The 27,831-nt window shown below is 41.4% G+C and overlaps 2 protein-coding genes across 5 annotated transcripts in view; both read left to right on the forward strand.

The window, feature by feature from the left end:
- Positions 1–27,831, forward strand: part of LOC126440339 (molybdenum cofactor biosynthesis protein 1-like) — a 356,199-nt gene that overhangs the window by 195,335 nt on the left and 133,033 nt on the right. For 3 of the 4 annotated variants that reach the window (XM_050090627.1, XM_050090626.1, XM_050090629.1), the window contains one exon: positions 25,272–25,410. The exons of the other annotated variant lie outside the window; for it this stretch is intronic. The gene's annotated coding sequence lies outside the window, so the exon portion shown is untranslated. Of the gene's footprint in view, positions 1–25,271; positions 25,411–27,831 lie in introns of those variants that run through there. 4 annotated transcript variants of the gene reach the window in all.
- Positions 25,493–26,047, forward strand: LOC126440341 (cyclic pyranopterin monophosphate synthase-like). Its single transcript, XM_050090630.1, has one exon. It carries the CDS (start codon positions 25,493–25,495, stop codon positions 26,045–26,047), a length of 555 nt encoding a protein of 184 aa, XP_049946587.1.

Consider the following 27,831-nt stretch of genomic DNA (forward strand, 5'->3'; position numbering starts at 1 on the left):
TGACTGGCTGGAATGGGAGGTTCAGGGTGGGAGGGAGGCTGGAACTGTTTTAAGCAAGGTTCTATGTGAGGTTTTTGTTGGCTGTTATTAGTGGGATGCATCATCATCATCATTTAAGACTGATTATGCCTTTCCGCATTCAGTCTGGAGCATAGTCTTGATCTATTTCAACAGTTTTTATACCCCTTCCCTTCCAACACACACACACTAGCCACCAAGGAAGAGCCTACAGCTTTGATTCAACCCCCCCCCCCCCCCCCCCCCCCCCGCCTCTTCCAGTCATACCCTCATACCTCCATAACGCACATTGAAGAAATTTCAGCTGCAGAGATTAGGTAAGGAAAGAAGGTCCTTTACAAGTCCAGCACACTTGAATTTAGGTTTTGGGCTAAAGGTGAGGCCTTTAGAAAGTACCAAGACGTCTGCAGGGCTAAGAGTTGTGGCAGAAAGGTTGACAACAGTTTTACAGGATTGGTGCTTAGGATGTATATATCTCATGGAGGATGGAGGAATTCGTTGCGATTGTGGAAGATGGAGTATCGAACAAAGCATAGTTAGGGAGGTATGAGGGTATGACTGGGGGGGTGGGGGGGGGGGGAGGGGGTTGAATCAAAGCTGTAGGCTCTTCCTTGGTGGCTAGTGTGTGTGTGTGTGTGTGTGTGGGGTGTGTGTGTGTGTGTGTGTGTGTGTGTGTGTGTGTGTGTGTGTGTGTGTGTTGGAAGGGAAGGGGTATAAAAACTGTAGAAATAGATCAAGACTTCACGACAACTAGCAGGTTTAAACGGGTGGGTGTTGTAATAGATATGTAGAGGTGGAGGTGATGAGGCTTGCACAGGATAGATTAGTATTGAGAGCTGCAGCAATGCAATCTTCAGACTACCACAGCAACAACAAAAAGGTCATAAGATGGAAACAATTTTGCATCGTAGTATCTCCCTGTTTCCACTCCATGTAGTTTTCACTTGTGGTAATGTGGCGTGTGTACAGAGATTTATCGGGTGTTGTTATTTTTATTGTACTGTATTAACAGGATTTATCAAGAGTGGTGATAACATCAATTTGTGACAATAAATCTTTGTCATGTGCAATCTATAATACTGTTGTTCCATTTGTAATAAACAACTTCTTTGATGCTGTTTTCCCAAATAAGCCTAAATTTTACTGTTATTCACATGGACAGAGGCAGAGTAAGACATGGGAGATAACTTCAGCTGATCTTCGAAGATCAATTTCTTGAGACAGAGACAGTGTCATTATTATTATTGTTATTCTTTACTTCCTCAGACGTTAAGTCTGGTTAAAAATGGAAAGTGACGTGGACCTTGATAAAGCGTCACTTCCTTTCAACTGTATGGTATGTGTTATATTGCATTTAGGAACTTTCGGGTAATTGAACATGTGTCAATAATTACTGATTTCTGTAGTTGTATATATATGTTTGGATGTAGCTGTATTGCATTGATGTACTGGTGGATATTGTGTGGTATGACTCCTGTAGTTGATAGTATAATTGGTATAATGTCAACTTTATCCTGATGCCACATGTCTTTGACTTCCTCAGCCAGTTGGATGTATTTTTCAATTTTTTCTCCTATTTTCTTTTGTATATTTGTTGTATTGGGTATGGATATTTCGATTAGTTGTGTTAATTTCTTCTTTTTATTGGTGAGTATGATGTCAGGTTTGTTATGTGGCGTTGTTTTATCTGTTATAATGGTTCTGTTCCAGTATAATTTGTATTCATCATTCTACAGTACATTTTGTGGTGTATACTTGTATGTAGGAACATGTTGTTTTAAAAGTTTATGTTGTAAGGCAAGCTGTTGATGTATTATTTTTGCGACATTGTCATGTCTTCTGGGGTATTCTGTATTTGCTAGTATTGTACATCTGCTTGTGATGTGATCTACTGTTTCTATTTGTTGTTTACAAAGTCTGCATTTATCCGTTGTGGTATTGGGATCTTTAATAATATGCTTGCTGTAATACCTGGTGTTTATTGTTTGATCCTGTATTGCAATCATGAATCCTTCTGTCTCACTGTATATATTGCCTTTTCTTAGCCATGTGTTGGATGCGTCTTGATCGATGTGTGGCTGTGTTAGATGATACGGATGCTTGCCATGAAGTGTTTTCTTTTTCCAATTTACTTTCTTCGTATCTGTTGATGTTATGTGATCTAAAGGGTTGTAGAAGTGGTTATGAAGTTGCAGTGGTGTAGCCGATGTATTTATATGAGTGATTGCTTTGTGTATTTTGCTAGTTTCTGCTCATTCTAGAAAGAATTTTCTTAAATTGTCTACCTGTCCATAATGTAGTTTTTTTCTGTCGATAAATCCCCTTCCTGCTTTCTTTCTGCTTAATGTGAATCTTTCTGTTGCTGAATGTATGTGATGTATTCTATATTTGTGGCATTGTGATCGTGTAAGTGTATTGAGTGCTTCTAGGTCTGTGTTACTCCATTTCACTACTCCAAATGAGTAGGTCAATATTGGTATGGCATAAGTATTTATAGCTTTTGTCTTGTTTCTTGCTGTCAATTCTGTTTTCAGTATTTCTGTTAGTCTTTGTCTATATTTTTCTTTTAGTTCTTCTTATTATTGTTATTGTTATTATTATTATTATTATTATTATTATATTGAATTATTGTTAATTAATACCCCCTTAAGGAGAGCACCATCAATTTTCAAGGCTTTTTTTCTGTCTATTTCATTTGTCTTTCAAAAACTTCTCATATATTCATTGTGATTCCTCTTCCTCTCTTCTGTACCGTTCTTCCCCATTTTCTTCTCTTTCAATATCTGCTGAAATTTCTGTTTTCCAGTTTTTTACTCTGTATTTTTTCCTGTCTGTGATGTCTTCTGTGGAGATGTTTTGTTTCTTGAGGTCCTCCATGGTTTCCTATACCCAGTTGGTTTTCACTTTATTAGTCATAACTATAAAAAAATATTCTTGGTAAGTCTGTTTTTGTGCATAATTTGTATGTGTCTCTAGAACCTTGTCCTTCTTTACCTGGTGCTGTTTTTAATCCTCTGTTTGTATTTGTACAGTTCTTTTGTCAATATGTTTATCCAGATCCCCTCTCTCTGAACTGGCCTGTAGATCTTTCCTTCTGTTTTTCCATCTCTTTGATTTTTGTTTTTCCCTTCATGGCTGTTGTTCTGAGGTGTACAAGGCCTGTGGTAACTACTGTACTACAGTGTCTTAATTTGGCATTGATGGAAAAACTTCTTTTGTTATAATTGTTCCATATAAGTCTGAATACCTTATGTAGTTTTGTGATTCTTTTTTCATTGGATGTTGAGTTCAGTCTTATTTTCTGTGTAATCTCTTCCAGGCACTGGAAACTTTCTTCATGTGATATCTTCCCATACTTTGTTACCAGTGGGTGTCTGTCTCTTTACATTGTGTCAATGTACAAGTTTTTTTCATTTGAGATTTGTAGTCCCGTTTTGATTGAGATTTGATAAAGAGTTTGTAGAGCTTTTTTGTCTTCTTTTCTGTTATTTGTTATGATGGCTATATCATCAGCAAAGGCCAGACATTTTATCTACATGTGCATATATATTTCGAAAGTCATGGTGTGGTGTGTGACATGATCTGACTACACGTAGAGTGCAGTCTTTGTTTGGCACGGCACTTGGAGGGCGACAGTTCAGTCTTCACCCATCTGTCTCTTTTGTCCCATGTCCTGATTATTTTCTCCAAAACTGAGTTAAATAGAGTGGGTGATGGCCATCCTCATGCCTCACTCCTGTCTTTACTTTGAACGGTTCATAGATCTCTCCCATGAACTTCACTTTCAATATTGCATTTTTCATGTTTCTTGTCATATTAACATCAAAGATAATGATAATGTGCAAGAATAATGTAAGGCTAGCATCTTTTTAGTCACATGTTTCTGCTGATACAGCTTATATTGTACACCTGGAAACACAATGTCAATTTTGTTCTGATGACAACACATGTCACCTGGGAATAGTAGATGTACTGGCAATGGTTTCAGTGTCATCCGCCAACAGATAGTGTAATGGCATAGCTATCAGAGTGCTATATGTGTCTACCCTTTAATAGGAAATGCTCACAGCCAGTGTGATGCAGACATGTGAAGCAAGCAGGCAACCATGCCAGGAAGGCACACTCGTGATTCTTATAGCCAACGAGTGAGTTTAAAAAGGGGTCAAATTGTGGGCTTCCGAGTGGCAGGATGGTCCTTTCGGGGGAATTGCCACACAAGTTGGATGTGCTGCGTCAGTTATGCAACATTGCTAGTATCAGTAGTCACGTGAACATTCTCACACACGTAGTCGAGGTTCTGGACATCCACACAGCACAGATGCTCACTAGGATTGTTGTACTGAAAGGGCAGCAGTTGCAGATCGTACGGCTACCACAGCACAGATAAAAGGTCTTGTGAGGCCCAGATGTGTCAACACAAACTGTTGCGAAGCAGTTATTGCCAGTTGCGTTACGGACGTGCACACATCTATCCCGTCTTCCAATCGTGCCTCAGCACTGACATGCATGGTTCGAGTGGTGCCATCAGAGGATCTCTTTGAGGATGGCATGGCACGCCATGGTTGTAAGTGATGAAAGCAGATTCCGCTCGCAGACAAGTGATGGTCGTATCAGCAAATGACATAAATCTGGTGAGCACTCTCTTGTAGAGTGCATTAGTCCAAGATACAGTGGCCCTACCCCAGGCGATAAACTACAACTCTCATTCGTCTGTGGTGTTTCTGCACTTGGTACATACAGAATGATGTTACACCCGTTATTTTTGCATTCTTGCAACTGGAAGGTAATGTACTGTTCCAACAGTACAGTGTTGACCCACACACTGCCCACAAAACTCAGTGTTCTCAGAAAGATGAACAGTGACTTCCCGGGCCACCATTTTCTACGAGTTTGTCTCCAACCGAGCACATGTGGGAACATGGGATGAGAAGTGACTCGTGCAACTTGTCAACCAACAACTCTTACATAACTATCTGAACAGATTGAGCATGTGTGACATAATTTATCTCAGGACAGTTTTTGCCATCTGTACTATCGACTGAATGCTATAGTCAGTGCCTGCATTGTCAACAGTGAGGGCTACACCACATACTAATGTGTGTGTTTTGGCATGGGTCGATACATGCTAGCTGAGAAGCATTTGCAGTATTGATCTGTAAATGTGATCATTTCATGTACTCCATATGCACTGTTGCAACATTAAATCTGGAGTGAATTTTCTTCTGGCAGTGGGCACAAACTTTTACCTCACAACTTTGATACATTTTACTTTTTCTTTTTCTTAGTCTTTATCCCCTGCTATCACAGTCTCAGCATGTTAATGTGGATTTGGCAGTATTAGTGGTAAATTGTGGCCAGATGCCCTTTCCATGCAACCTCCCCCCTCCCCCCCAACCTTCCAACCCACACCAGGGTGAAAGGTATGTACCCTGTATCTGTATGTATCTAATATTATCGTGTGTGAAAGTGTGAGAATGTTTTCAAAATGTTTGAGGATCATGTAACTGATGTGGGGTGTGCATACCAGTCTGCTATTCATCTAGTTGGATGTGGACAACAGCCTAAAAATCATGTCAACACTGGCTCTAGCTGCATGCTAACGTTGGCATCTACCCAGGAGTATTACAATTTCGATAGAGTACAGTAGAGTTTTAATGATTTATACAATACTTTTATGTCATGAATTTTAGAAAATTGATTGAAGATGTCTGTCTTTCTGTTGTTGTTTAATTTATGATATAGCCGCAACAGAAAATCCAACAGAATATGTTAATTATTCTGGTCTTGTTCATTTCTGTATTTGTTCTGTGTTAAAGTAATTGTTCAGACGCATACAACATAAAAGTTAAAGTAAGGTCTATGATGGCAGGCAGTGACTGGGCTGTTGTCCTGACAGCAGGTAGGGTGCAGCCTTTGTTCACCGTGGCACTAGGAGGGAGAGGGTTATGGCCTATCACCCCAGCTTCCTTTTACCCCTGGGAAACATCCCCAGGAGTCATCTGATAGCAGGTTGGTGTCACCTGGGGCGATCCTGCAGTCACTGGAACAAGGAAAAATCCCCACGTTTATGTTTTATGGGGAATCGAGCCCAGGACCTCCTGATTGGAGTCTAGTGCGCTACCCACTAGACCTCCACAACCACCGTGCTTATGGGATATGAAATGTCTGCATCTATATGACTACTCTGCATTTCACAAATCAGTGCCTGACACAGGATTTATCAAACCACTTTCATACTGTTTCTCTACCGTTCCACTCTTGAACAATGTGTGGGGAAAAGTAACGCTTAAATTGCTCTGTGTGATCTCTGATTTGTTGTGTTTTATTATAACGATCATTTTTCCCTATGAAGGTGAGTGCTATGAAAATTAAAATGTTTTTGCATTTGGAGGATGAAGTTGGAGACTGGAATTTTGTGAAAAGATCTTGCCACAGCAAAAAAGTATTTCTTTTTGTGATTACTATCTCAACTCGCATATCATGTCCGTGACTCTCTCTCTCCTAATATTTTACAATAATACAGACTGAGCTGCCCTCATTTTGACTTTGATTTCCTCCATCATTCATATCCCATGGTGTACTTGTGCATTGTCATCTTGAAACACAACCAATGATCATCCAAATGTCGACTATATGACAGGTCAGTAGTTTCGAGGATCCTGTCATCAAATTGCACAGCCCTCAAATAGCCTCATTAGAAATGATATGTGTCAGACATCTGTATACCATACTGGCCCAAAACATGACTGATCCATCTGCCTGCTAAACTTAAAAGACTGGACTGCAGGTCTGAAACTCATTTTTCACTGGAGCGGACACAAATGAACAAGAATTCTCTGTGGCTCTGAACAGTAGCTGAGCACAAGCAGACACCATTCTGTTGCATTTGGTTAGCATTCACAGGTGTTCACTCATGTTCTGCCCATTATCAGTCCTTCGATGAACTGTCAAACGAAGTCTCCATCATCTCTGCATTGGTGAGAGCAGGAGAAAAAGAGCTAAATTTTGGTGTTTCATCAGTGAACTTTTGTCTTCAACTCAAGATCTTTGAGCAGCAGAATGGTCTGAAGAGAATGTAATGTTTCTGATAACAGAATAGATGCTCGTGAATTCCAAGATGTCCACACCATAAATGCCAAATAAAAAGAAATGGAATTGACAGAGAGTTTCCGAGGTACTGGGAACATGAGAAAGATGATAATTACAATAGATACTTTCATCAGCCAGGAATGGAGTGAATAAGCACAAGCTTCGTATTTGTTTTTATTAAAAAAGAACAGCACAACAAAGTTCCTTGAAAGTAAACATGTACAAAAATGTATCCATCATGCTGATTAAAATTACGTACATACCCCACACGAGCTTTGTATTTGTTTTTATTAAAAAAGAACAGCACAACAAAGTTCCTTGAAAGTAAACATGTACAAAAATGTATCTATCATGCTGATTAAAATTACGTACATACCCCACAAGCCACCTTAGTAATTTCTTGCCCTGTTCCACTGACAAATAGTGCTAGGAAAAATGATAGTCTATATACCTCTGTACAAGCCCTAATTTCTCTTGTCTTTGTGGCCTTTACATGAATTGTAAATTGGTCACTGTAGGATCGACCTAAAGTCAGCTTCAAGTACGAAGTACCTAAATTGTTTAATAGTGTTTTGTGAAAAGAATATCATCTTCCCTCCAGGGGTTCCTATTTGAGTTCATGAAGCATCTCTATAATACTTATGTGCTGGTCAAACTTACTGGTGACAAATCTCTGAATTGGTTCAATGTCTTCCTTTAATCCAATGTCGTGCAGATTCCAAACACTCAAGCAATGCTAAAGAATGGGTCACACTAGTGTTGTGTCCTTTAGAGATGAGCTACACTTTCCTAAAATTCTTGCAATAAACCAATTTGTCCATTTGCCTTCCCTACAACCAATTTTGCTTGTTTCATGTTTTACTGCTTTGGAACATTATGCCTAGGTATTTAATTGACATGACTGTCAAGCAGCATACTACTGATGCTGTATTCAAACATCATGGGATTTTTTTTTCCTTCTCATCTGCATTAACCTACATTTTTTTATATTTACAGTAAGCTTCCATTCATCTCACCAATCACAAATTTTGTCCAAGTCATCTTATATCCTCCTATAGTCACTCAATGGCGACATTTGCTCATACACAATAGCGTCATCAGCAAACAGCCTCATAGTGCTGGCCACGTTGGCTGTCAGATCCTTAATGTACACTTATTAGCCAAAACATTATGACCACTGCCCACTGCGAGTTGAATGCTGCCTGGTGGTATTGGGGGCATGTGATGCAGTAACAAAAATATGTAAATAGAGCAGACGCAGATGGGGGCTCACTTTAGGGAAGATATGGGCTGCAAATGGGGAAATCAGTTGAGATAAGTGATTTTGATAAATGGCAGATTATTATTATGCTGAGCCTGTGACACACATCTCAAAAGCGGCAGTGCTGGTCAAATGTTCATGAGCTATCTATCACTAGGTGCTAAATGGTTAGACATCCATGACTCTTCACAGTACTTGGGGTTTGGAGGCATGTCTGACTGCAATGTGGATAGATGGTGATTTGTAGCACAATGCTGGTGCACGCACAAGTGTTCCATAGCACACTGTTCATTGTAAATTCTGGAACACGGAGCTCCGCAGCAGACCACTCCTACATGTTCACATGTCTACCCAACAACATCATCAGTTGTGATTGCAATGGGCACAGGACCATTCGGATTAAACCATCAATCAATGGAAATGTTGGCTCTTTGGGTGAATCCCATTTTTGCTACACTAGGTTGGTAGGTGTCTCCACAAAAACCATCATTGAGGTGAATGGCAGCTCCAAATGTGCAGCACACCATGGATGCTGGCTGGTGGGAGCAGCATTATGCTTGGGAGACATTCTCCTGCACTTGCATGTAGTAATCGAAGACATGCTGACAGCTGTGAATCACCTATGTCCCTTCATGCTTGATGTCTTCCCCGACAGCGATGTAATCTTTCAGCAGTGTAAATGTCTGTGTCTCAGAGCCAGAATCATGCTACAGAGGTTTGAAAAGCATTATAGTGACGTCATGTTGATGTCTTGGTGGCCAAATTTGCCTGATGTAAACCTAAAGAACCCATCTGGATCGCTATCAAGCATCATTACCACGTATGCAAATCAGTGATATGTTATTTACGTGAATTACAAGACCTGTGTGTAGACATCTAATGTTTCATACCTCCTCAAACCTAACAACAAGCTGTCTGATCCCTGATATGCAGAATCAGTTATGTATTTTGTCCCAAAGATGGACAAACAAGCTATTAAGCAGGTCATAATGTTTTGGACCACCAGTCTAAACAGGATATTACAAAAAGGTACAGCCAAACTTTCAGGAAACATTCCTCACACACAAAGAAAGAAAATATGTTATGTGGACATGTGTCCGAAAACGCTTACTTTCCATGTTAGAGCTTATTTTATTACTTTTCTTCAAATCACATTAATCATGGAATGGAAACACACAGCAACAGAATGTACCAGCATGACTTCAAACACTTTGTTACAGGAAATGTTCAAAATGTCTTCCATTAGTGAGGATACATGCATCCACCCTCCGTCGCATGGAATCCCTGATGCGCTGATGCAGCCCTGGAGAATGGCGTATTGTATCACAGCCGTCCACAATATGAGCATGAAGAGTCTCTACATTTGGTACCGGGGTTGCGTAGACAAGAGTATTCAAATGCCCCCATAAATGAAAGTCAAGAGGGTTGAGGTTGGGAGTGTGTGGAGGCCATGCTATTGGTCGGCCTCTACCAATCCATCGGTCACTGAATCTGTTGTTTAGAAGCGTACGAACACTTCGACTGAAATGTGCAGGAGCTCCATCGTGCATGAACCACATGTTGTGTTGTACTTGTAAAGGCACATGTTCTAGCAGCACAGGTATGAAATCATGATAACATGCTCCATAGAGTGTAGGTGGAAGAACATGGGGCCCAATCAAGACATCACCAACAATGCCTGCCCAAACGTTCACAGAAAATATGTGTCGATGACGTGATTGCACAATTGCGTGCAGATTCTCGTCAGCCCACTCAAGTTGACTGTGAAAATTTACAATTTGATCACGTTGGAATGAAACCTCATCCATAAAGAGAACATTTGCACTGAAATGAGGATTGACACAATGTTGGAGAACCATTCGCACAAGTGTACCCGTGGAGGCCAATCAGCTGCTGATAGTGCCTGCACACGCTGTACATGGTATGGAAACAACTGGTTCTCCCGTAGCACTCTCCATACAGTGACGTGGTCAATGTTATCTTGTACAGCAGTAACATCTCTGACACTGACATTAGGGTTATCGTCAACTGCATGAAGAATTGCCTCGTCCATTCAGGTGTCCTTGTCGTTCTAGGTCTTCCCAGTCGCTTAGTCATAGGCTGGAATGTTCCGTGCTCCATAAGATGCCGATCAATTTCTTCGAACGTCTTCCTGTCGGGACACCTTCGTTCTGGAAATTTGTCTCGATACAAACGTACCGCGCCATGGCTATTGCCCAGTGCTAATCCATACATCAAATGGGCATCTGCCAACTCTGCATTTGTAAACATTGCACTGACTGCAAAACCACGTTCCTGACAAACACTAACCTGTTGATGCTACGTATTGATGTGCTTGATGCTGTTACTGTAGAGCAATGAGTCGCATGTCAACACAAGCACCGAAGTCAACATTACCTTCCTTCAATTGGGCCAACTGGCGGTGAATCGAGGAAGTACAGTACATACTGACGAAACTAAAATGAGCTCTAACATGGAAATTAAGCATTTCCAGACACATGTCCACATAACGTATTTTCTTTATTTGTGTGTGAGGAATGTTTCCTGAAAGTTTGGCCGTACCTTTTTGTAACACCCTGTATAGAGAATGAGAGTGATCCTATCATACTTCCCCGGAGCACTCCTGAGAATAACCCCAATACCCCTGCCTCTGATGAACACTCACCATCAAGGACGACATTCTGGCTTCTACTACACAAGAAGTCATCTCGAGCCATTCACATATCTTGAAACCTAATCTGTAATTTCAGACCTTCATCAACAGTATGCAGTGGCGCACTGTGGCAAACACTTTCTGGAAACAGCAATGTGGAATCTGCCTGTTCCCTTCATCGCTGATTTGCAGGATATCTTGTGAGAAAGGAGCAAGTCGAGTTTCACACGAACGATGATTTCTAAATCTGTGCTGATTTGTGAACAGAAGCTTTTCTGTCTCGTGGAAATCAAAGTGAAAATACATTCAAGAGTTCTGCAGCAAACCATTGTTAAGGATATTGGATTGTAATGTTGTGGGTCCATTTTTTTACTCTTCTTATATACAGGAATTACCGTGCTTTTTTCCAATTGCTTAGGACTTTGCATTAAGCAGGAAATTACAATAAATGCATGCTAAGAACAGGACCTATGCCATAGTGCACTATTAGTCGAGAGACCCATTGCTGAAATTTTGACATTATGTTGGCTAGACAGTAGGTTGGAGGATTCAGTTCTGATACTGCACAGCTCTCAAATTATACTTACTAGTTGTTAGAGGCATTTGATATCCATAGGTGACACCAGACCAAAACCAGACTGACTCAACTATGTGCTGAATCTGTGGGTCTTCACACTTGAGACATGCATTGGTACCTGGCCATTTCCGCACCCTTCTACAAGGATCATCAGGTATCAAAGAAATGCTTCACTTATTGTGAAAGGAATACAATACCACTGATCCAAGTTCCGCTGGAGGACACCCTGTATCACCACTAGTAATTTCCTTTCCTGTTGCACCACAAACAGAGTGAGGGCAAAATGACTTGTCTATATGCCTATTAGTCGCAGTAGATTGTTCTGCAGTCAGCGTCAACAGCCATTTCTCTAAATTTTCTCACTAGTGCTCCTTAAAAAGATTGTCGCTTGCCATCCACCGGTTTCCATGTACACCACGATTCTTTGTGCACTACATTCCTCGGGGGTTTGTACTGTAGTACATAATGGACACCTAGAGACCCCACTGAATGTGTCGAGATGGTTGTGTACCGTGTGAGTCAACACAGCTCTCCCCATTATCTGCAAAAAAAGTCACAGTGCAGTTACAGTAAGTTCCCGAGGTATTACCTGGCAGCTATAATTTGAAGTTAGCAGTCATCAGTTGTTGTTGGCTCTGAGCAATCTCTGTAGTGCTGATTTTTAACATTTTGTTACTGCAAAGGCTGTGGAATGTTCATTTGATGTCGCTGTAGCGTTTGCCAATTGTGTGGTAACTTTCCATGCTGACAAGCATTCTTACTGTAAAGTAACAATGCCTGGGCAGTCTTTAAGCATTAACGCTTTAATCCCTTTGCAACGTCAAATTTTTTGATGTTATATTGGACATGTGATCAGTTTGTTTATTTATTTATTTTTGTAATTTTATTTTTGTGGTTTAGTACAAAAACTGTAGTGGTAGTGTATTTCTCCTAGAGCCCTTTTGTGAGCTGCTATTTTCCTCTGTGAAAATGAGGCAATTTTTTTTTCCAACTACACAAGTGACGATAGTAGTGATCTGACAATAAACAAAAACTGTTTGTTGTAGCAATCTTTATGCATCTGGTACAGTGTACTATCACAAGATACCAGGTACATCTACAGATGGTAATATATATTCCCAAAAGCTTTGTAAAACCACTAAGTGGTTGGCAAGTATGCTTCCCGAGATTCACAAAAGACATAATTGTGTTTACTCGAATCTAAGCTGCACTTTTTTCCGGTTTTTGTAATCCAAAACACTGCCTGCGGCTTAGAATCAAGTGCAAAGTAAGCGGAAGTTCTGAAAAATGTTGGTAGGTGCTGCCACAACTAACTTCTGCCGTCGAATATATGTAGCACTACACAGGCATGCTTTGCAGGCACAAAGATAAATACTGGCGCCAAAACCTATGCGTCAGTAAACAAACTAAAAAAAAAACAGGGGTGGGGGTGGAAGACGAGCTTTTTTCTCTGCCCCAAGGTTCAACCACTGCATTTCCATACTTTATCCAACGAAGTAAATACAAATTCCGTATTCTTCATCTCCGAATGTTGCAGCCTTTCAATGTACTATGAAAATCCGACTGGAAGACTGTTTGGGATGTTTGTCAATATGGCCAAGTCTACGTTCTGAATTTTTGTCCTACCTGTGACAAGAGATGGTTGTTAATAGCAACTTTTATGAATTGTGAATCACATCCAGTATTCTCTTCACCATAAGAATAATTCGAATGTAAACATTTTGCCATGTATTCCTACATGTTTCCTGCTATCTCATTTAAATCCTGTCTTCCTAATAAACTATGAAACTAGAGTGAGACAACAGCAAACGCGGAAGAATATATATATCATGTCATGTTTATATTCGTATTATTCCTATGCTGAATAGTGATACAGTCAGAAGTGAAGCACGGCAACTGACTAGATTTTTAAACCTAAGATGGCTCTAATTTCTGTGCAGAATGTAATGCACTAAAGAGGCGTCTGCAAAAATTTTCAAACGGAGAAAATTTTTCGCTTAACTTTCGTTTGGAACATCTATCATATGCAGTCTATTATATGGTTCTTGTTGATCATTATCAAAGAAACCAGCAGTGTAAGTAACAACAAATAGCAGTCTCTTGCCATTGTTTCACTGATGACATGATTCATATCTCTTTTTTTTTTTTTTTAATTGTAAGCGGCAGTAGCGTGCGCAAAAGCAAGCCATCCCGCGAGCGGCGACAGGCCGTAAACACGCATAATCAGAATGCGACAAACAATGCATGGCACAGTATGATAATGCGTTTTGAGCTTAGAGTGACGGAAACACCTATAACAAAGAGAACGGCACTTATCAGATCAAAGAAAAATAAGCAATCAATTCAAACCAGACGACGCACGTGAAAAAGGCTCTCTAGTATAAATATGGATGGAGAGCCTGACGCATAGCAATGACTATGTGGTAAAGCTTAACTGCTAAGTTTACCACACGCACCAAACTACTGTAGCTGTATCGTCATTCATTCGACCTACATTGTCTCAGGTTGAAAGGGCTACTCTGAGATGAACAGGTTGCCACAGGAGAGTAATGCATGGACTTTAACTGTTAGTTGCCCTGAATGTGAGTCCAGTGAGCTCACCACTGTGCCACCTCGCTCGATATATTTTGAGAGAAGTTCCTGATTTAACCATTTCACAGGATGTGGGAAGTGTACTTACCATCAACTGTATTTCTTTACTGTATTCCTGAGAACACATCATACGAGCTCTGTATGCACCTGGCACCTGATGTTAGTTTGCTGCACCAGCTGAACTTTCTGTCTGTTATGAAATGTAGCTTTTAATTGTCATTAAATGTCACTTGTTCCTTTCAGAAGCAGTTGCAAATATACGTGCCACCAAATAATGTTGTTTTGAAGGCCACTGGGAAGTATGCTTACTACCAAAGTAATTTTTCCGTGATACAAGGGGAATATACTTACCACAAAATTAATTTCTTTTTTGGACTGCAGAAAAGATACTTACCACCAACTGACCATACTTACCACTAATTTAGTTGTTTTACTATGCTCTTGGGAAAATGTTGTACCTCCTCTGGATGTGGTTGACCTTTTGTGATAATATGCTAAACAACTGGTGTCTGTTTGTCATGACATCAGTGCTGTTGTCACTTGTTACAACAGAACACATTGTTTCATTCTGCAATATATGCTATTGTGACTTGTCTCAGCTTGTTTCTTTAAGCAGTGTTAAATGAAGTTTCTAGGATTGTAAAATAGATAGTCAAATAAAAACAGAAAATTCCTTTTTTTCACATGTAGTAGTAACTCATAACAGCTTACTAAAGACAGTGGGAAGTATACTTACTACTATAGTTTTTTGCTCCTAAATCACAAAAATAAAATAATCAAAAATTAAATTTAGTTGAAACTTCTAAAATGATACCAAAACAATTAACTTTACAGGGCTGCTACAAAAAATGTGCCTACAAATGGGTTAAAAACAAAGTATGCAAGCTGTGGGGGCAGTGTGAAACTTTTTTAAGCACTGTATTTGAAAAATATTATTCATTTTGTTCCACTTCTAGAATGTTAGGTTTTGTGGATTTTTGCCTGTACATTAATGGGTGTGGATGCGTTCAGTGGAGGCAAGTGTGTCGTGTATGATTTTTCTCAGTAAATATGTCCTACTGACGTTGCAGTATATCTCCAATGTTCTGGATGCATCAAATGAAGTTTAAAAGACAGCTAACTGCTGCTGCTGGTATGCCTCTTCATGTAAATGTCAGAGTTACTATTATTATTCAATACAAAAAGGAAGATTACCAGCTTAGCAATTTGCTGAAAATGAGTTCATTAAAGGGAATATTACAATTAACATCCTGTTAACGACAAATTAATTAGAGATGGGAAGCAGCCACAGATTGGAGAAGGAAATTAATACATTTCATACTGTGCTTGAGCACAGGCAATAAAAAACAGTGAGCAAACATGATGCGTGTACTTGTTGCCTCAGGGTCTCCTGCGAAACTGAGGTGCTTGAGTAAGCTACATCACACTGCTTCGTTGTGTACTTGTTGTCAAGCCAGTTTATGAAGTACACATCCCTCTTCATTTTTATATAACTTTGTTTTGAATGCACTGTACAAGAATATTGAATACCTTGAAAATTATCGAGTTCAGCCATTCATTCACATGTAATATTCCAACAGCTCCATCACCGATGAGAGCCTTCAGGGGTGTAAAACGAGTAAGTGAGAAGTGCCACTGAACTACTAACAACCATTTTCATCTACTACTAATCTGCTCACATTAATCATTATTCAAGGGGATCAGTTCTACATCATTTTATTTTTATAAATATACAGAGAAGCAACTACTTGAAAAAAGCCAATGCTCTGCTACTTAAACTGCTCTGCCACTATTTTGATTTAATACTTCATGCTAAATGGGCATTTAATTCTACACAGGACACTGTCATCTAAACTTATTCTGATAAATTCATATACTTCCTTCCTGTGCAATGTCCTTTATGCTGTCAATGCCACGTTGGGACCAGTACAGTAGTTTCTGTTCCGTGGAGAACCAACCGTACCTGCACATAGGCTATTATTATGATGGAATCACCACTTCAAAGGGCATTCCAAAGCTGCTGCCAGCTTCCCTCTGTGGAGTAAACCATCTACCATTCCTGTCTGCTCCTAGAGAATATGTTGCATGGCTAAATATGGTTTTCTGTTAGAAAGTGTTTGTGCGTTGTGTATCTGAGGTGGGACAGGTAGGTAAATTCACATATCCAGGTAAATTATTGGTGGACTGGCTAATAAAACATTTTTTACTTTATATTTGAATATTTGGGGATTTCCAGATTGCTCCTAATTTCGGCTGGGAGATGTTAAAAGGGTGTTGCACCTGAATATAAAACAGTTTTCTTAGCCCTAAGCTCTTTACGGGTGTCAGTCCTATTGAGGAGGGGTACTCCTGGGCTGTGCACCTGAGTTTCTCCTGGGCCACCTGCAGCATCTGTACTTGTAACATGCCAAGGTCATTATACGAGTGGTCAATTGGCCATAAAGAGGTTTGGTTGGATATGTTTATGTTTAGTGTGCAATACTGCTTTCCCGTATTGCCAGTTGGTCAGCTAGATATTTGCAGCTGGCAATGCCATTTAGTTTTGCTGTAATGCAGGGATTCACCAGTGTTTATTTTGTCTGTGAGCTTGTGCTGTCCACAGGTGATTAATTGTCCCTAGATAGAAGTGTTTTTCAGCAGTTGTGTTTTCACCCGTGGTTGTGGTCGTAGTTTCCCAGGTTAAGAATGAAGTGATTGTCAGAGTGTCTCAAGTTCCTGTACAGTAGTGTGGTTGTTTTTTGAATATCTGTGTGTGAGTCTCAAGGCAGTATTCTCTGTGAAGGTCGACAGTGTGTGTGGACTGTGGTGCACTTCGTTGTGTATCACCTGTAGGCGGCACAGGCGGTCAGAGCCACGTAACCCCAGACTGCAGCTGCATGTATCATCATGGGTCTAATCAGTATCATGTACACGGACCTCGATATCCTCCTATTCAGTGTGCTTTACCTGTTGAGCTTAGAGTAACACTGTTTGAGCCTTGCATTTGCTCAGTTGGCCTGTCACTGAAGTATTTGACTTTTACACTGAAACATATTGGGCGTGTGTGTAGTGTTATTTGTCTGCAGTCTTAATGTGGGGTCCTACCCACTCATCTCATATAGGGTGCCTAAAGGATGCTGCATTCTCAAAATGCTATACAACAATTCAAGCAAACAACATTAATAGTTTTTATTACAAATAAGAAGCTTGACAATGCTTGACCTGGAATTTACAATGGTGTCGCAAGCAACAGGCGACATGCAGTATAAATCCGAGTCCTTTGCTATATACAATGTTCGTGCAAGTTTGACACACAGCTTGTGGATCACTAATAACTGTTATTGTAGCATTCTGCGCTAGGCCTGTCCGTATACTGTCCTAATCCTGTCCAAATACTGAGTGGCCGAGGCTGGCAGGAGTGGCACTTGTATTCTCTTTGTCTAGGGGCCTGCTCCCATTGTGGTGTGGTCCTTGCCAGTGGGCTATTCGCTGACGGTGTGTTCACTGCCTTCTTTGCTCTTGCGATCTTAATTTTCATTCCAGTGCTTGTGGGTATGCCAGAACACTTAATGATTGTGCAGTTGTTATGGTTTGTCAGTGAACAGAACTGCTTCACACTTGTCAGCATTTGCTTTAACACACTGTCGTTCCAGCTAGGCAGTTTTGTTTGCAGTTGCGAATTATGCCTGATGGTTTCCAGTCTTGCACTAGGATGGTAGTGTCATCTGCGTAGATGGTTGCCATTGTGTTTTGTTCAGTTGGAAAGTCATTGACGTAGAGATTAGACAAGAGGGGCCCTTGGATGCTGCCTTGGAGTACTCTCACTTGTATACTGTGTTGTGTTGACTGTTTGCCCTGAATGTCGGTGTTGAAGCTTCTGTGAGTGAGATATGAGTGTGTAAGGTGTACGAGCTCGTCGGAGAGACTAGCAGTGCAGAGTTTGCGAATGAGACGATTGTGCCGTAGATGACTGAAGACCAGGAACAGCACTCCTGTAGCTTTGTTGGTGTTGGGGGTGTGTGTAATATGTTCTACTACACCGAGGAGTTGTTGTGTTGTGGAGTGGTGATTGCTGAATCCAAATTGCTCCAGTCTCAGCGAGTCATTGGTGTTGCAGTGCATAGTAAGATGTTTGAGAATCATCTTCTCAACAATCTTATTTAGGGAGCTCAGCAGGCTGATGGCTCCATAATTTTGTGGTAGGGAGTGGTATTTCCCTGGCTTCCTGAACATCAGGACAGGGAAGTGTTGATGTTGTAGAATGGTATTCATCATATGTGCGAGATGCTCTATAGCTTTATTCGTGAACTCCTGGGTGACATGGTTTTGAAAGTGAATGGGACCAGGAGCTTTTCTAGTTGTTTTGTGCTTAATAACCTGTGTAATTTCATGTGTAGCAGTATGTATTGTTACATTGCACTTGGGCTGGGTTACAGGCCATGTAACCTCCTGGTCCATTTCAAGTGGCAGTGCTGGATTGGAAGGAGCCAGATTCAGTGTGAATGATGTTGCTAGTGTTCTGGTCATCAGCTCATGCTTCCCCTCCATGGAGTATGCTGGTCTGTAAGGTATTTGTAAACTTGGTGTGTAGTATTTCTTCTTGGTGGAGTGGACAGCTATTTGCCACACTCCAGGTCATGTGGTGTGCAGCCCTGCGAGTCTATTGTCCCAGTTTGTGGTTTTAAAATTTTAATTTAGCCTGTATGATCCCCTGGAGAATGCTAATATGCTGTTTGTACATCCAGTATCTCCCGAGATGATCTCTCATTGACATTGGCCCCTGTATTTCTGGGAGCAGGGCCATTGAGCATTCTTGTGGTATAAGTACTGTAATGGTACCTGCTATTGCATCCTGAACTGCGGTGGTAAGGGCTTTGACAGCTTCAACAAGATTCCTGCTTTGTGTAATTTTGGGAATTAGTGGGATACGACTTTTCAAGCATTTCCTTGAACAATGCCCAATTCACACGCTTGTAGCTCAGTATCCTGTGAGATTCATCATACTGCTGTGTTTCTTGCGAGTAAAGTATTACAGGTGTTTGATGAGGCCAAATCATGTACAATTTCAATGTTGATTGTGACTATAATGCCTATCACATCTAATGTCTATCACATTTAGTCTCTGTTCCCTGTTTTAAGTGTCACCTCAGCTGGCACTAGTGTAATGTAGTTTGGGCGCAGTGCATGTTCGCATAGTTTTTTTGCTATTGGTGTTTGATCTTTGTTAGTTCCAAGCAGAGTGTTTAGCATTAACATCACCAGTGGCTATTAGTCACTATACTATGTTGAGTATTGTGCTGATATCGCTTGTTATGATATTACCAGATCAATTGTATATCGATATCAATGTAGTGTTCACTCAATTGACTTGACCCTAACAGCTGTGGCTTCTAGTCTTTCAGGTTCAGGGATCTTAATATTTGTGTATTCTTTGTCTCAATATATGATGATTGCTGTTCCACCCACAGTTGTGCCTTCAGGTGGTCAGTACAGTAGATGTAATATCTTGAGAAGAGTAGTTGTTTGTGTGACTGGAGCTCAGCTTCGTTCATGAGAGCATTCCAGATTCCCTTCTCCTCCATAAATGCAGCTAGCTCTGCCCTTTTGTTGCCAATCCCATCTGCATTCCAGAATAGCATCTAGGTCAAAGTACTGTTGTTTGTGTTTTGTGGTGTATTATCTATGGAAGTGTATGGGCAGTGTGGTGATAGCAGTTTGTATAGCAGCCATGCACTGGCTGTGTGTAGCCGTCATGAGTTTGTGCATGTGTTACGATGAAGAGCCTCAAGAGGATCTTAAGCCATGTGAGTGGGGTATAGTGTCTCCACTATGCCTCTGTTTGTGGTGAGAATGTTTGTTATGTCAGCCAAGGTGCTGGCGGTGGTGTTGGTGGCTGGTGGTCCTTATGTTGGTGTACTGGATGGGCTGGCTTGTGTGTTATTCATGGTTCGTATTTCATCTGGGGTCACCTGTGTTATTGCTGCGGTGAGGGGGGCAAGAGTGTGAGTTACGGTTACATTGTTCCTTTTAATGTGTTCCTATGTTTGTCTGGTCTGTTGTTGGTGTATTTGTTGTGGTGTGATAGTGTCCCCTCTTTTGTTTTTTGGGTACCTCTGTTTTATTTCGTGTGTTTGTGGTTGCCCTAGTTTGGGTGTGTCTTCTGTGATATCACAAGTGTCACAATCTGGCCTAGACAGAGTTGACTTGGTGTTGTCTAGGACCGGCAGTGTTGTCATCAGTACAGGGGCAGTTTCTAGCATTGCGGGTGTGGGTTGTGGTTCTGTTGTTGTGGGAGTGTGCCGTGAGTTTGTGGAGCTCTGTGCATCCTCAGTTCATCCACTTCCACTGACAATGCCAGTAAAAGAGATTCCACACCTTACTGGTTGGGGGGTGGGGAGTGTCTTGGAGCTGTTCTGGTTACCACTTGTCTGTCTTTGGCACTTTTGCACCTTAGAGCTTCTTTGTATGCTGCACACCATCTGTAGTTTGCACATGGACCCCTCCACATTTGGTACATTTGATAGTTGTACCAAGTTTAAAGTGTCGTGCTACACGGTTACCAGTGCATTTGCGGCACCGTGTGCCAGATCACATCGGGTGCCGCATGGCCAAACTGCTGGCAGTGGTGGCACTGTTGGGGGACACACGGAAGTGTGTATATTTCTACTACGACCATGTGAAGCAGGAGCATCTGCGTCAGAAAGTTGCAGGAGTAAGCTGTGTCATCGAACTCCACTAAATAGTTTGGCTGCAATCTGTGTGTCACGAATCCAAGAATTCATCTCATGCTCTCACAGTCCCAGCTGAGAGCTGTGATTATACCATGAAGAATGTCATTGAGGGTTGTGGTGTCAACTCCTTTCACGATGTACATTCGAGTTTTCCCCCCTTGGGTGTTATATTTATGATACTCAATTCCCCCAGCTTTGACGATTTTCAGGAGATTTGTGCAATCTGTTTTGTTGCATACATACAGTGATACATGGTCCCTTGTGAGTTTTGTGTTTGGTATATTGTGGGGAGTGACATTCTACAAATGTCTTTTTTAGCTTGCCGGGGCAAGTGTAATTGTGTATTATGACCAGTGGGAAGCCAGTCGGTGTAGTGTTCTGCGTAGCGGCTGGGGTAGTGTTGTGTAGTTGAGGTGCTGCAGAATTGTTTGTATGGTCCCTCATATTACCGATGCTCAGAACTGGTGTTGGTAAAAGCACGCTGCATTTGCCGTGTGAGTCAGTAGGCTCAGTTGTTCGTGTATGTTGCTGCTGATTGCATTTTGGACCCACCAGCTTCGAAGGTCCATCTTTGTTCCACGGAGCTGTCACTTCCAGCTCGAGGACTACTGCGGTGGTATTGAGGGCCTCTCTAGTATATTCACTGGTGGTGTGACTGGTGTTGGTGTTGCTGTTGCTGTTGCGTTGCTTCCACTCGTCAGTTGGACAATGAGCTCATGCTGTCTCCGAGCCATTGCTTCTTGATTTGTGGCAGCAAAGTCCAGATTTAGCTGGTTCGTCACTTACTGATAGGTGGCAAAGCAAGACAGAAACGTCAAAGGGAACAGATGGCACTCCTGCCTCTTGTGCTGCAGTCTTGCTACGGGTCGTCGGGTGGGATCTGCTTGGTGGATCTGCGTCTCCCAGACATAAGGATACTTTTAAGGATAGAATGTGGATATGAGACAATTTTACTTTTTCGTCTGAAAAGACAATTTTGCTTTTTTAGTGTACATACAGAAGAGGGGAGTCCTTATGACTCACTTGTGCAAGATGCAATGCTCAGTGCAAGAGAGCACGGGTGGAAGACAGCAGCCTGTACTGGACAGTGTTGTCCAATGTGAACGTGCCCCGGACACTGAAATACCCTATTAAAGAAGGGGAGAGTCACACTGGGGAAGTTCCAACCACAGTTGCAGGAACTTTGAGCCAGAACTCATGGCCACCTAGCACTGTCAAGTGTGTAGCAGCGTGTGCTTGTAGGTGACACTCCAAAGAGTGTCCTGTGGCATCTACACCAGTTTTAGCGTATGTGTAACACAAATATCCTCTCGCAGCTACTGCAGGTACAGGGGGAAGGCAGCTGCTCAGCTGCGACTCACCCGTAGTACTGCCCGAGGTTTTCCTTGGTGTGAGGACTGGAACGAGGTGCACCAAGCCTTGTGATGCCCATTGAGGAACTGTTGGAGTGAGACGTAGTGACTCTGAGGTCAAGAAAGCTGGCAGTGACCAGAACAGGGTGTGCTGACTCCCCCCCCCCTCCCCCTCCCACCATACTGCTTTCAGTGATGCCATTGCAGAGGATTACACTGTGGTTGGTCATCTGGTTTTTATGTGGGCCAGAACATGAAGCTTTCCTTTGCTTTTTTTTGCTAAATTGACTCATACTTCTGGACACAAACACCTATACAGAGCAAATGTATTGGCATCCAGGGTTGGGTTATTTGGGGGGGGAGTGACAGTTTGTTATTGTTTCCACCCCCCTCACCCAGCTTCCCTCAAAAATGCAACTCGCTAGCAACCTCGCTGTTAGCATACGACAGACATCTACAGTTTTAATAACAATAATAAACACACAAAAATATATTAAATTATTCAATATAATAGTAACAATACAAATAGGTGTATCAAAGAAGGAAGAAAACATAGAACAAACAAAAGAACTTCATAAAGTGTACAAACTGACATGGACACACTGTAATAAAAGAAACATTTCAGTACAAGGCAAACACATGCGCTATAATACAGTTATAGTATCAGAAGCACTCTTCGCATCAGAAATGACCACAATCTGTGGACCAGGCACCACAAAGCAGAAAGAATACAATGCAAAATCCTCAGAAAATTTTTTGGAGCAGTGCACAGAGATGGCATATGGATGAAGAGATCAACCAGAGAATTATAAGAACACAGAGGCAGATTCAGTCACAATCAGAAAACACCGACTAACATTCTGTGGACACATACACACAATGAACAGCGACAGATTCACAAAGGGATTTAGGATGTAGTAAACGCCTTAATCAAAAAAACCAGTTGGTTTAAAGAGATAGAAGAATGCCAAAACGAGCAGGAATCAGAATGGAAATGATGAATGAAAGAGACAAATTCAGAATCAAAATTATGAACATAAAACTTGAAGTAAAGGGAAGGAAGAAAACAGAGAAAATATGTACATATCAAAGGAAACAGGAACACAGTCAAAGAATGAAAAGATTTTGGGAAGGGAAAAGGGAGGAGGAAAGAAGGAAAAAGCTGAACAACCATGTAACAACGAAGTTGAACTCTGTCAGAGTGTGTGCTCACCATCATTATTTCAATAAACATTATGACTGAACAGAGGTCTGCAAACACATGTGAATGAGGGGAATACTGTTTCTATCAGTGATTTCCAACTGTGTTCGGGAAGTCATTCTTTCTGTTGTTGTTGTATCGGATCTGTTGACAGCTGGTATGTTCAACCCAGTGGTGTGCAGCTTTACCCGGCTGGAATGTTGTCAATCAGACCAAAAGCATGTCCTTGTGGGCAGACCCTAGCACGAGCAACTGAAAAGTGTCCTTTATTAAATGTAGCTTGTCATTGCTGGAAGAACTTGGCATTTTTGACACACTTCTGTTTCCATGCTACCTCCTTCTCCAAAAGTTATGTGTGCATTTGGAAATTGGTGAAGTATGAAATATAAAGACATCGTGTCATTCTGCCACATCTGTCTGTAGTGTGCATTTTGGGGTGCGTGTACGATACAAGGCATTTAGGTATGATGAGGTTACTTAGCCATTAATGTTCACAATGGCTGGCATAAAGGAAACATGACAAGTATTACATTAGAAAGCAACAGCGATAGCTTTCCGACCGCATAAATTCTACTAGGCAGAGTCAGAAGCAGACACAGTGGCCTGTGCCAGATACGAGGGTTGGAAGTGGCTGAAATGTGAGTCGTGGGACAAAGAGAAAGAGAGAGAGAGAGAACACACAGACAGCACCATAAAGCATTCCCCATCTCTTTCTGCACAGAATGCACCACACTGCTGCCTTCTTAAGTGCACCCCAGTATAATATGTTGTTTGGGAAGTGGGTGGTAGTTTTCACCATTGCCACGACCTCCCCTTATATCCACTCCTGCAAGATTGTGAAATCTACAGCCATTGAGGAGATTTATGTGAGATGTTCCTATCAACTTTGTGTAATATTCATATTGCACACTTCTGCAGACAAAACAGATTTTTGACCTTAGCTTAGGAAAGAAAAGAATCATAACAGATCATTAAGGTTCAAAGAACTTGTCTTGAACACTGTAAGGGATCCGTGATCCCACAAACAAAGATGCTAGTATCTGACGCCCAGGTCGATAGCGGACAGGAGTAGATTGTCGAGCGCTGCAGTAGGCAGTGAGACTAGTGCTGAGTGCGCAGTAGTATGGTAGAGTGTCAAGTGAGCAGTAGAGTAGGAAAGACGGGCAAGAATGGTGGTCGAGTGAGTTGTAAACGGTAAAATTCACTGGAGTATGACGAGTGAGCACGTCCCCCTGATCGTCGTGGGGTTGACTCTCACTAATGCCGATTCGCAAGTGATAAGAAACAGAAAGTGACAAGTGCCGAATTACGTGTTTCACGTCAACCGTGTCGGCCAGCAACAACCATGGATTGCAGTGAGGATTGTTGTGAATGTTAACCATCAGCATTGCGTGTGACAAAGTACTGAAAATCAGCAATCAATAAAAAGAGATAACCACAATTAGACGTGTAAGGCAAAGGTAGCAACTGCCTCAGAATTTGTGTGTTAGTAGGAAATATATATCAGTTGTACATCACAACCTTTGTGATTCTTAACAATAGACAAACTTTCAATCATTAGCTATTCCGTCCCAGAACAGCCGCATTCGGTTGAAATACTCCTGAAACCACAGCAGAACAACCAATAGCCTTTCATCCATTAAGCACACGGTCATATATCATAATAATTAACTGTTTGGTGGCTTCGGTAAATTACCAAAAATCCAGTAAAGGAATTAATCGGGGGTGTTTCAACACGAATGCTTAAAAATTCTTTTGTAGTTAACCTATTTTCAGATTATGAAGAGTTGTTTGTTACAGCTTGTATTTTTGTTCCAGGTGGCCCTGAACTTGATGGCTGTAGTGATGTCGTGAAGGCACAAAGTTGGAAGTTGTTAAACCTTCAGAAACAAGATTTTCAAAAGTACTTCTTCTCAGATACCAATATTTCGCCCCTGTTTGTGTCGGATACACAGACGTCTCAGTTGTTGTCACGTAATTTGAGTGTAGTGACTGAATCTAGAAAACAGTTTCTTTTGCTTCCCTGTGCCCCAAGCATTATGTGCAATGCAGGACTCCTAACAAAACAAACACACAGAGCACAGCCCTCTGTCTTCTCTTGCCGTTTCTGCAGTTTGGGAGCACAGTCCGAAAGTCAGACTCATGTTGACCGGTCTGGCAGGGCGAAAATGGTCAACGTGGGTTCGAAGCTGGTGACAGAACGGACTGCTACAGCACGAGCAAAGGTTTTTGTGGGACCCGAACTGATGAAACTCATACGAGAAAATGGCCTGAAGGTACTTAGCGTTGCTCGCCTGGCGGGAATTGTGGGGTCCAAGCAGACGTCCAGCCTTATCCCTCTGTGTCATAACATATCTTTATCCTCTGTGGCTGTGGACATTGAACTGGACTCTGCTCTCAACTGTGTGATTATAACTGGCACGGCAAAGTGTAGAGGGCAGATGGGCATGGAGATGGAAGCTCTCGCTGCTGTATCGGTGTCTGCCTTAACAGTGTACGATATGTGCAAAGCTGTGAGTCATGACATTGTGATATCTGAAATAATGCTTCTGGCCAAAAGTGGGGGAACTAGAGGAGACTTCCACCGGACATGAGCATCTGTGTGGGGCAGTGAAATAAGTTAAGTATACCTGGTGTGATGTAGACAAATTTCAAAGTCTGTTCATAGTTATCATAAATTATATACACATCGAATTGGCCTGAATATGAGTTGCACCTTTAATTTCGAAAAAGAGAGAAACTTAATTAAAAATAATTAGTCAAGTTGCCCATTTACAAAAGCTTTTCAAAATGTGATTTACCCTTAACCAGTTTTTTTGTAGTACACTATAGATAAATTACACACAAAAACAAAGCTTTCAGTTGCAGTTTTCATGTAAGACACTCTTAACTTCACTAACATTCATTGTTTTGTCACTGTCAGTATTTTTGTCACTCTCCTCCCAAAGTACAGTGCCGTCGCTACAATCCCGGGCATTGCATGTGCAGCATTTCTTGAACCGTACCTTTAAAAAGCACATCTGTTAGATGAATAACTGTGAGTTTGAAATTTGCAACGTAACTGTACGGAATTCCAAAATTTTCTCTCAATGTTGTGCTTCATTGGTGAAGAATAAATTATATTCTTTAGTTAGAGAAAAACTGTGCCTGTCCCATTGTCTAAAATAGTGAAACTGTGAGAATGGTAATACAGAGGGGTCCAGAAAAATGTAGACTCTCTTTGATAGTCAATATTGATGGAACAAAATGGCATAGTGTCAAAATTCTTGCATGGGAGGAAGATCATTTTGTGTGTTCAAAGTGACACCTGTTAGCAGCCAAGCAACATCAATGTTGCTGAATTGTTGACTGAAGTACAGCTGTCAATGTTGCCAGTGTGGTAGCTGCACAGGATGTCTTGATGGTTTCTCATATCTCATTCAGTGTAGCTGGGTTCTGTTGGTAAACTTTGTTTGTCGAGGTCCCCCATTGGTAGAAGTCGAGAATTGTAAGGTCCCATGAACTTGGTGGGCACTTGACAGTTCCTCTTCGACTTATCTGTCGTCCAGGTATATTTTCATCTAAGTAGAATCTGATATCTCTGTGGTGGTGAGGCAGAGTACAGTCTTGTAGGTAAAAATCTTTTGTTTCCAAACACCACTTGGATGGCTAATAAAATCAATGTTTGCAGTATATGATACACCTCACCAGTTATGTACCTTCAAAGAAGAATGGGTCAGAGAAACAATACTATGACGGACCACACCACACATTAACACCAAGTGAAGTAACATGTTTGTCCATGTGAACATGAGGATTTTCAGCAGCCCAATACACGCAGCTATGACAGTTTACATTACCATTCAGGTTGAATTGTGCCTCATTAGGCCAGATAACCTTCCCTGCAAACCATTCATCTTCGTGAAGCATGCCTTCAGACCACTCGTAGTGCTCCATCCTTCGATTCGAGTTGTCCTCATTCATAGTGTGAAACAATCTTGGAATGTACACTTTCCACTTTGCAGTCTTCAGAATTTATCATGCACTTGATCAGCTTATCCCACTTCCCCATACACAATGCTTCATAGATTTTTGAGATGATCTAGAAAAATGTTGCAATACAGCAGTGCTGGAACCTGGAGGTTGATGTTGTTGTTCAGAGGACCTTTCCTTGTGCACATTTTAAACAGCATTGTCGGCTTAAAATTTATACCAAATACAATAAATTGTTGTTTCAGTACAGCCTTGCATTGCTCAAACAATAGTTGTACTTCATCCAGTGCTGCATTGTCATCTGCTGGAAACCCACACGACAAGATCTGTTGGGAAAACAGTGGTTTATGCTACCACTCAAAATTGCAGCCATATAACACTTTGTTCCAAAGGTAATAACTATCAG

This window comes from Schistocerca serialis, unplaced genomic scaffold (assembly GCF_023864345.2).
Source record: "Schistocerca serialis cubense isolate TAMUIC-IGC-003099 unplaced genomic scaffold, iqSchSeri2.2 HiC_scaffold_1362, whole genome shotgun sequence".
Taxonomy (NCBI): Eukaryota; Metazoa; Arthropoda; class Insecta; order Orthoptera; family Acrididae; genus Schistocerca; species Schistocerca serialis.

Excerpts from the sequence above, each read along its gene's own strand:
- LOC126440341 (XM_050090630.1), top strand. The coding sequence starts at position 25,493 with ATGTGCAATGCAGGACTCCTAACAAAACAAACACACAGAGCACAGCCC.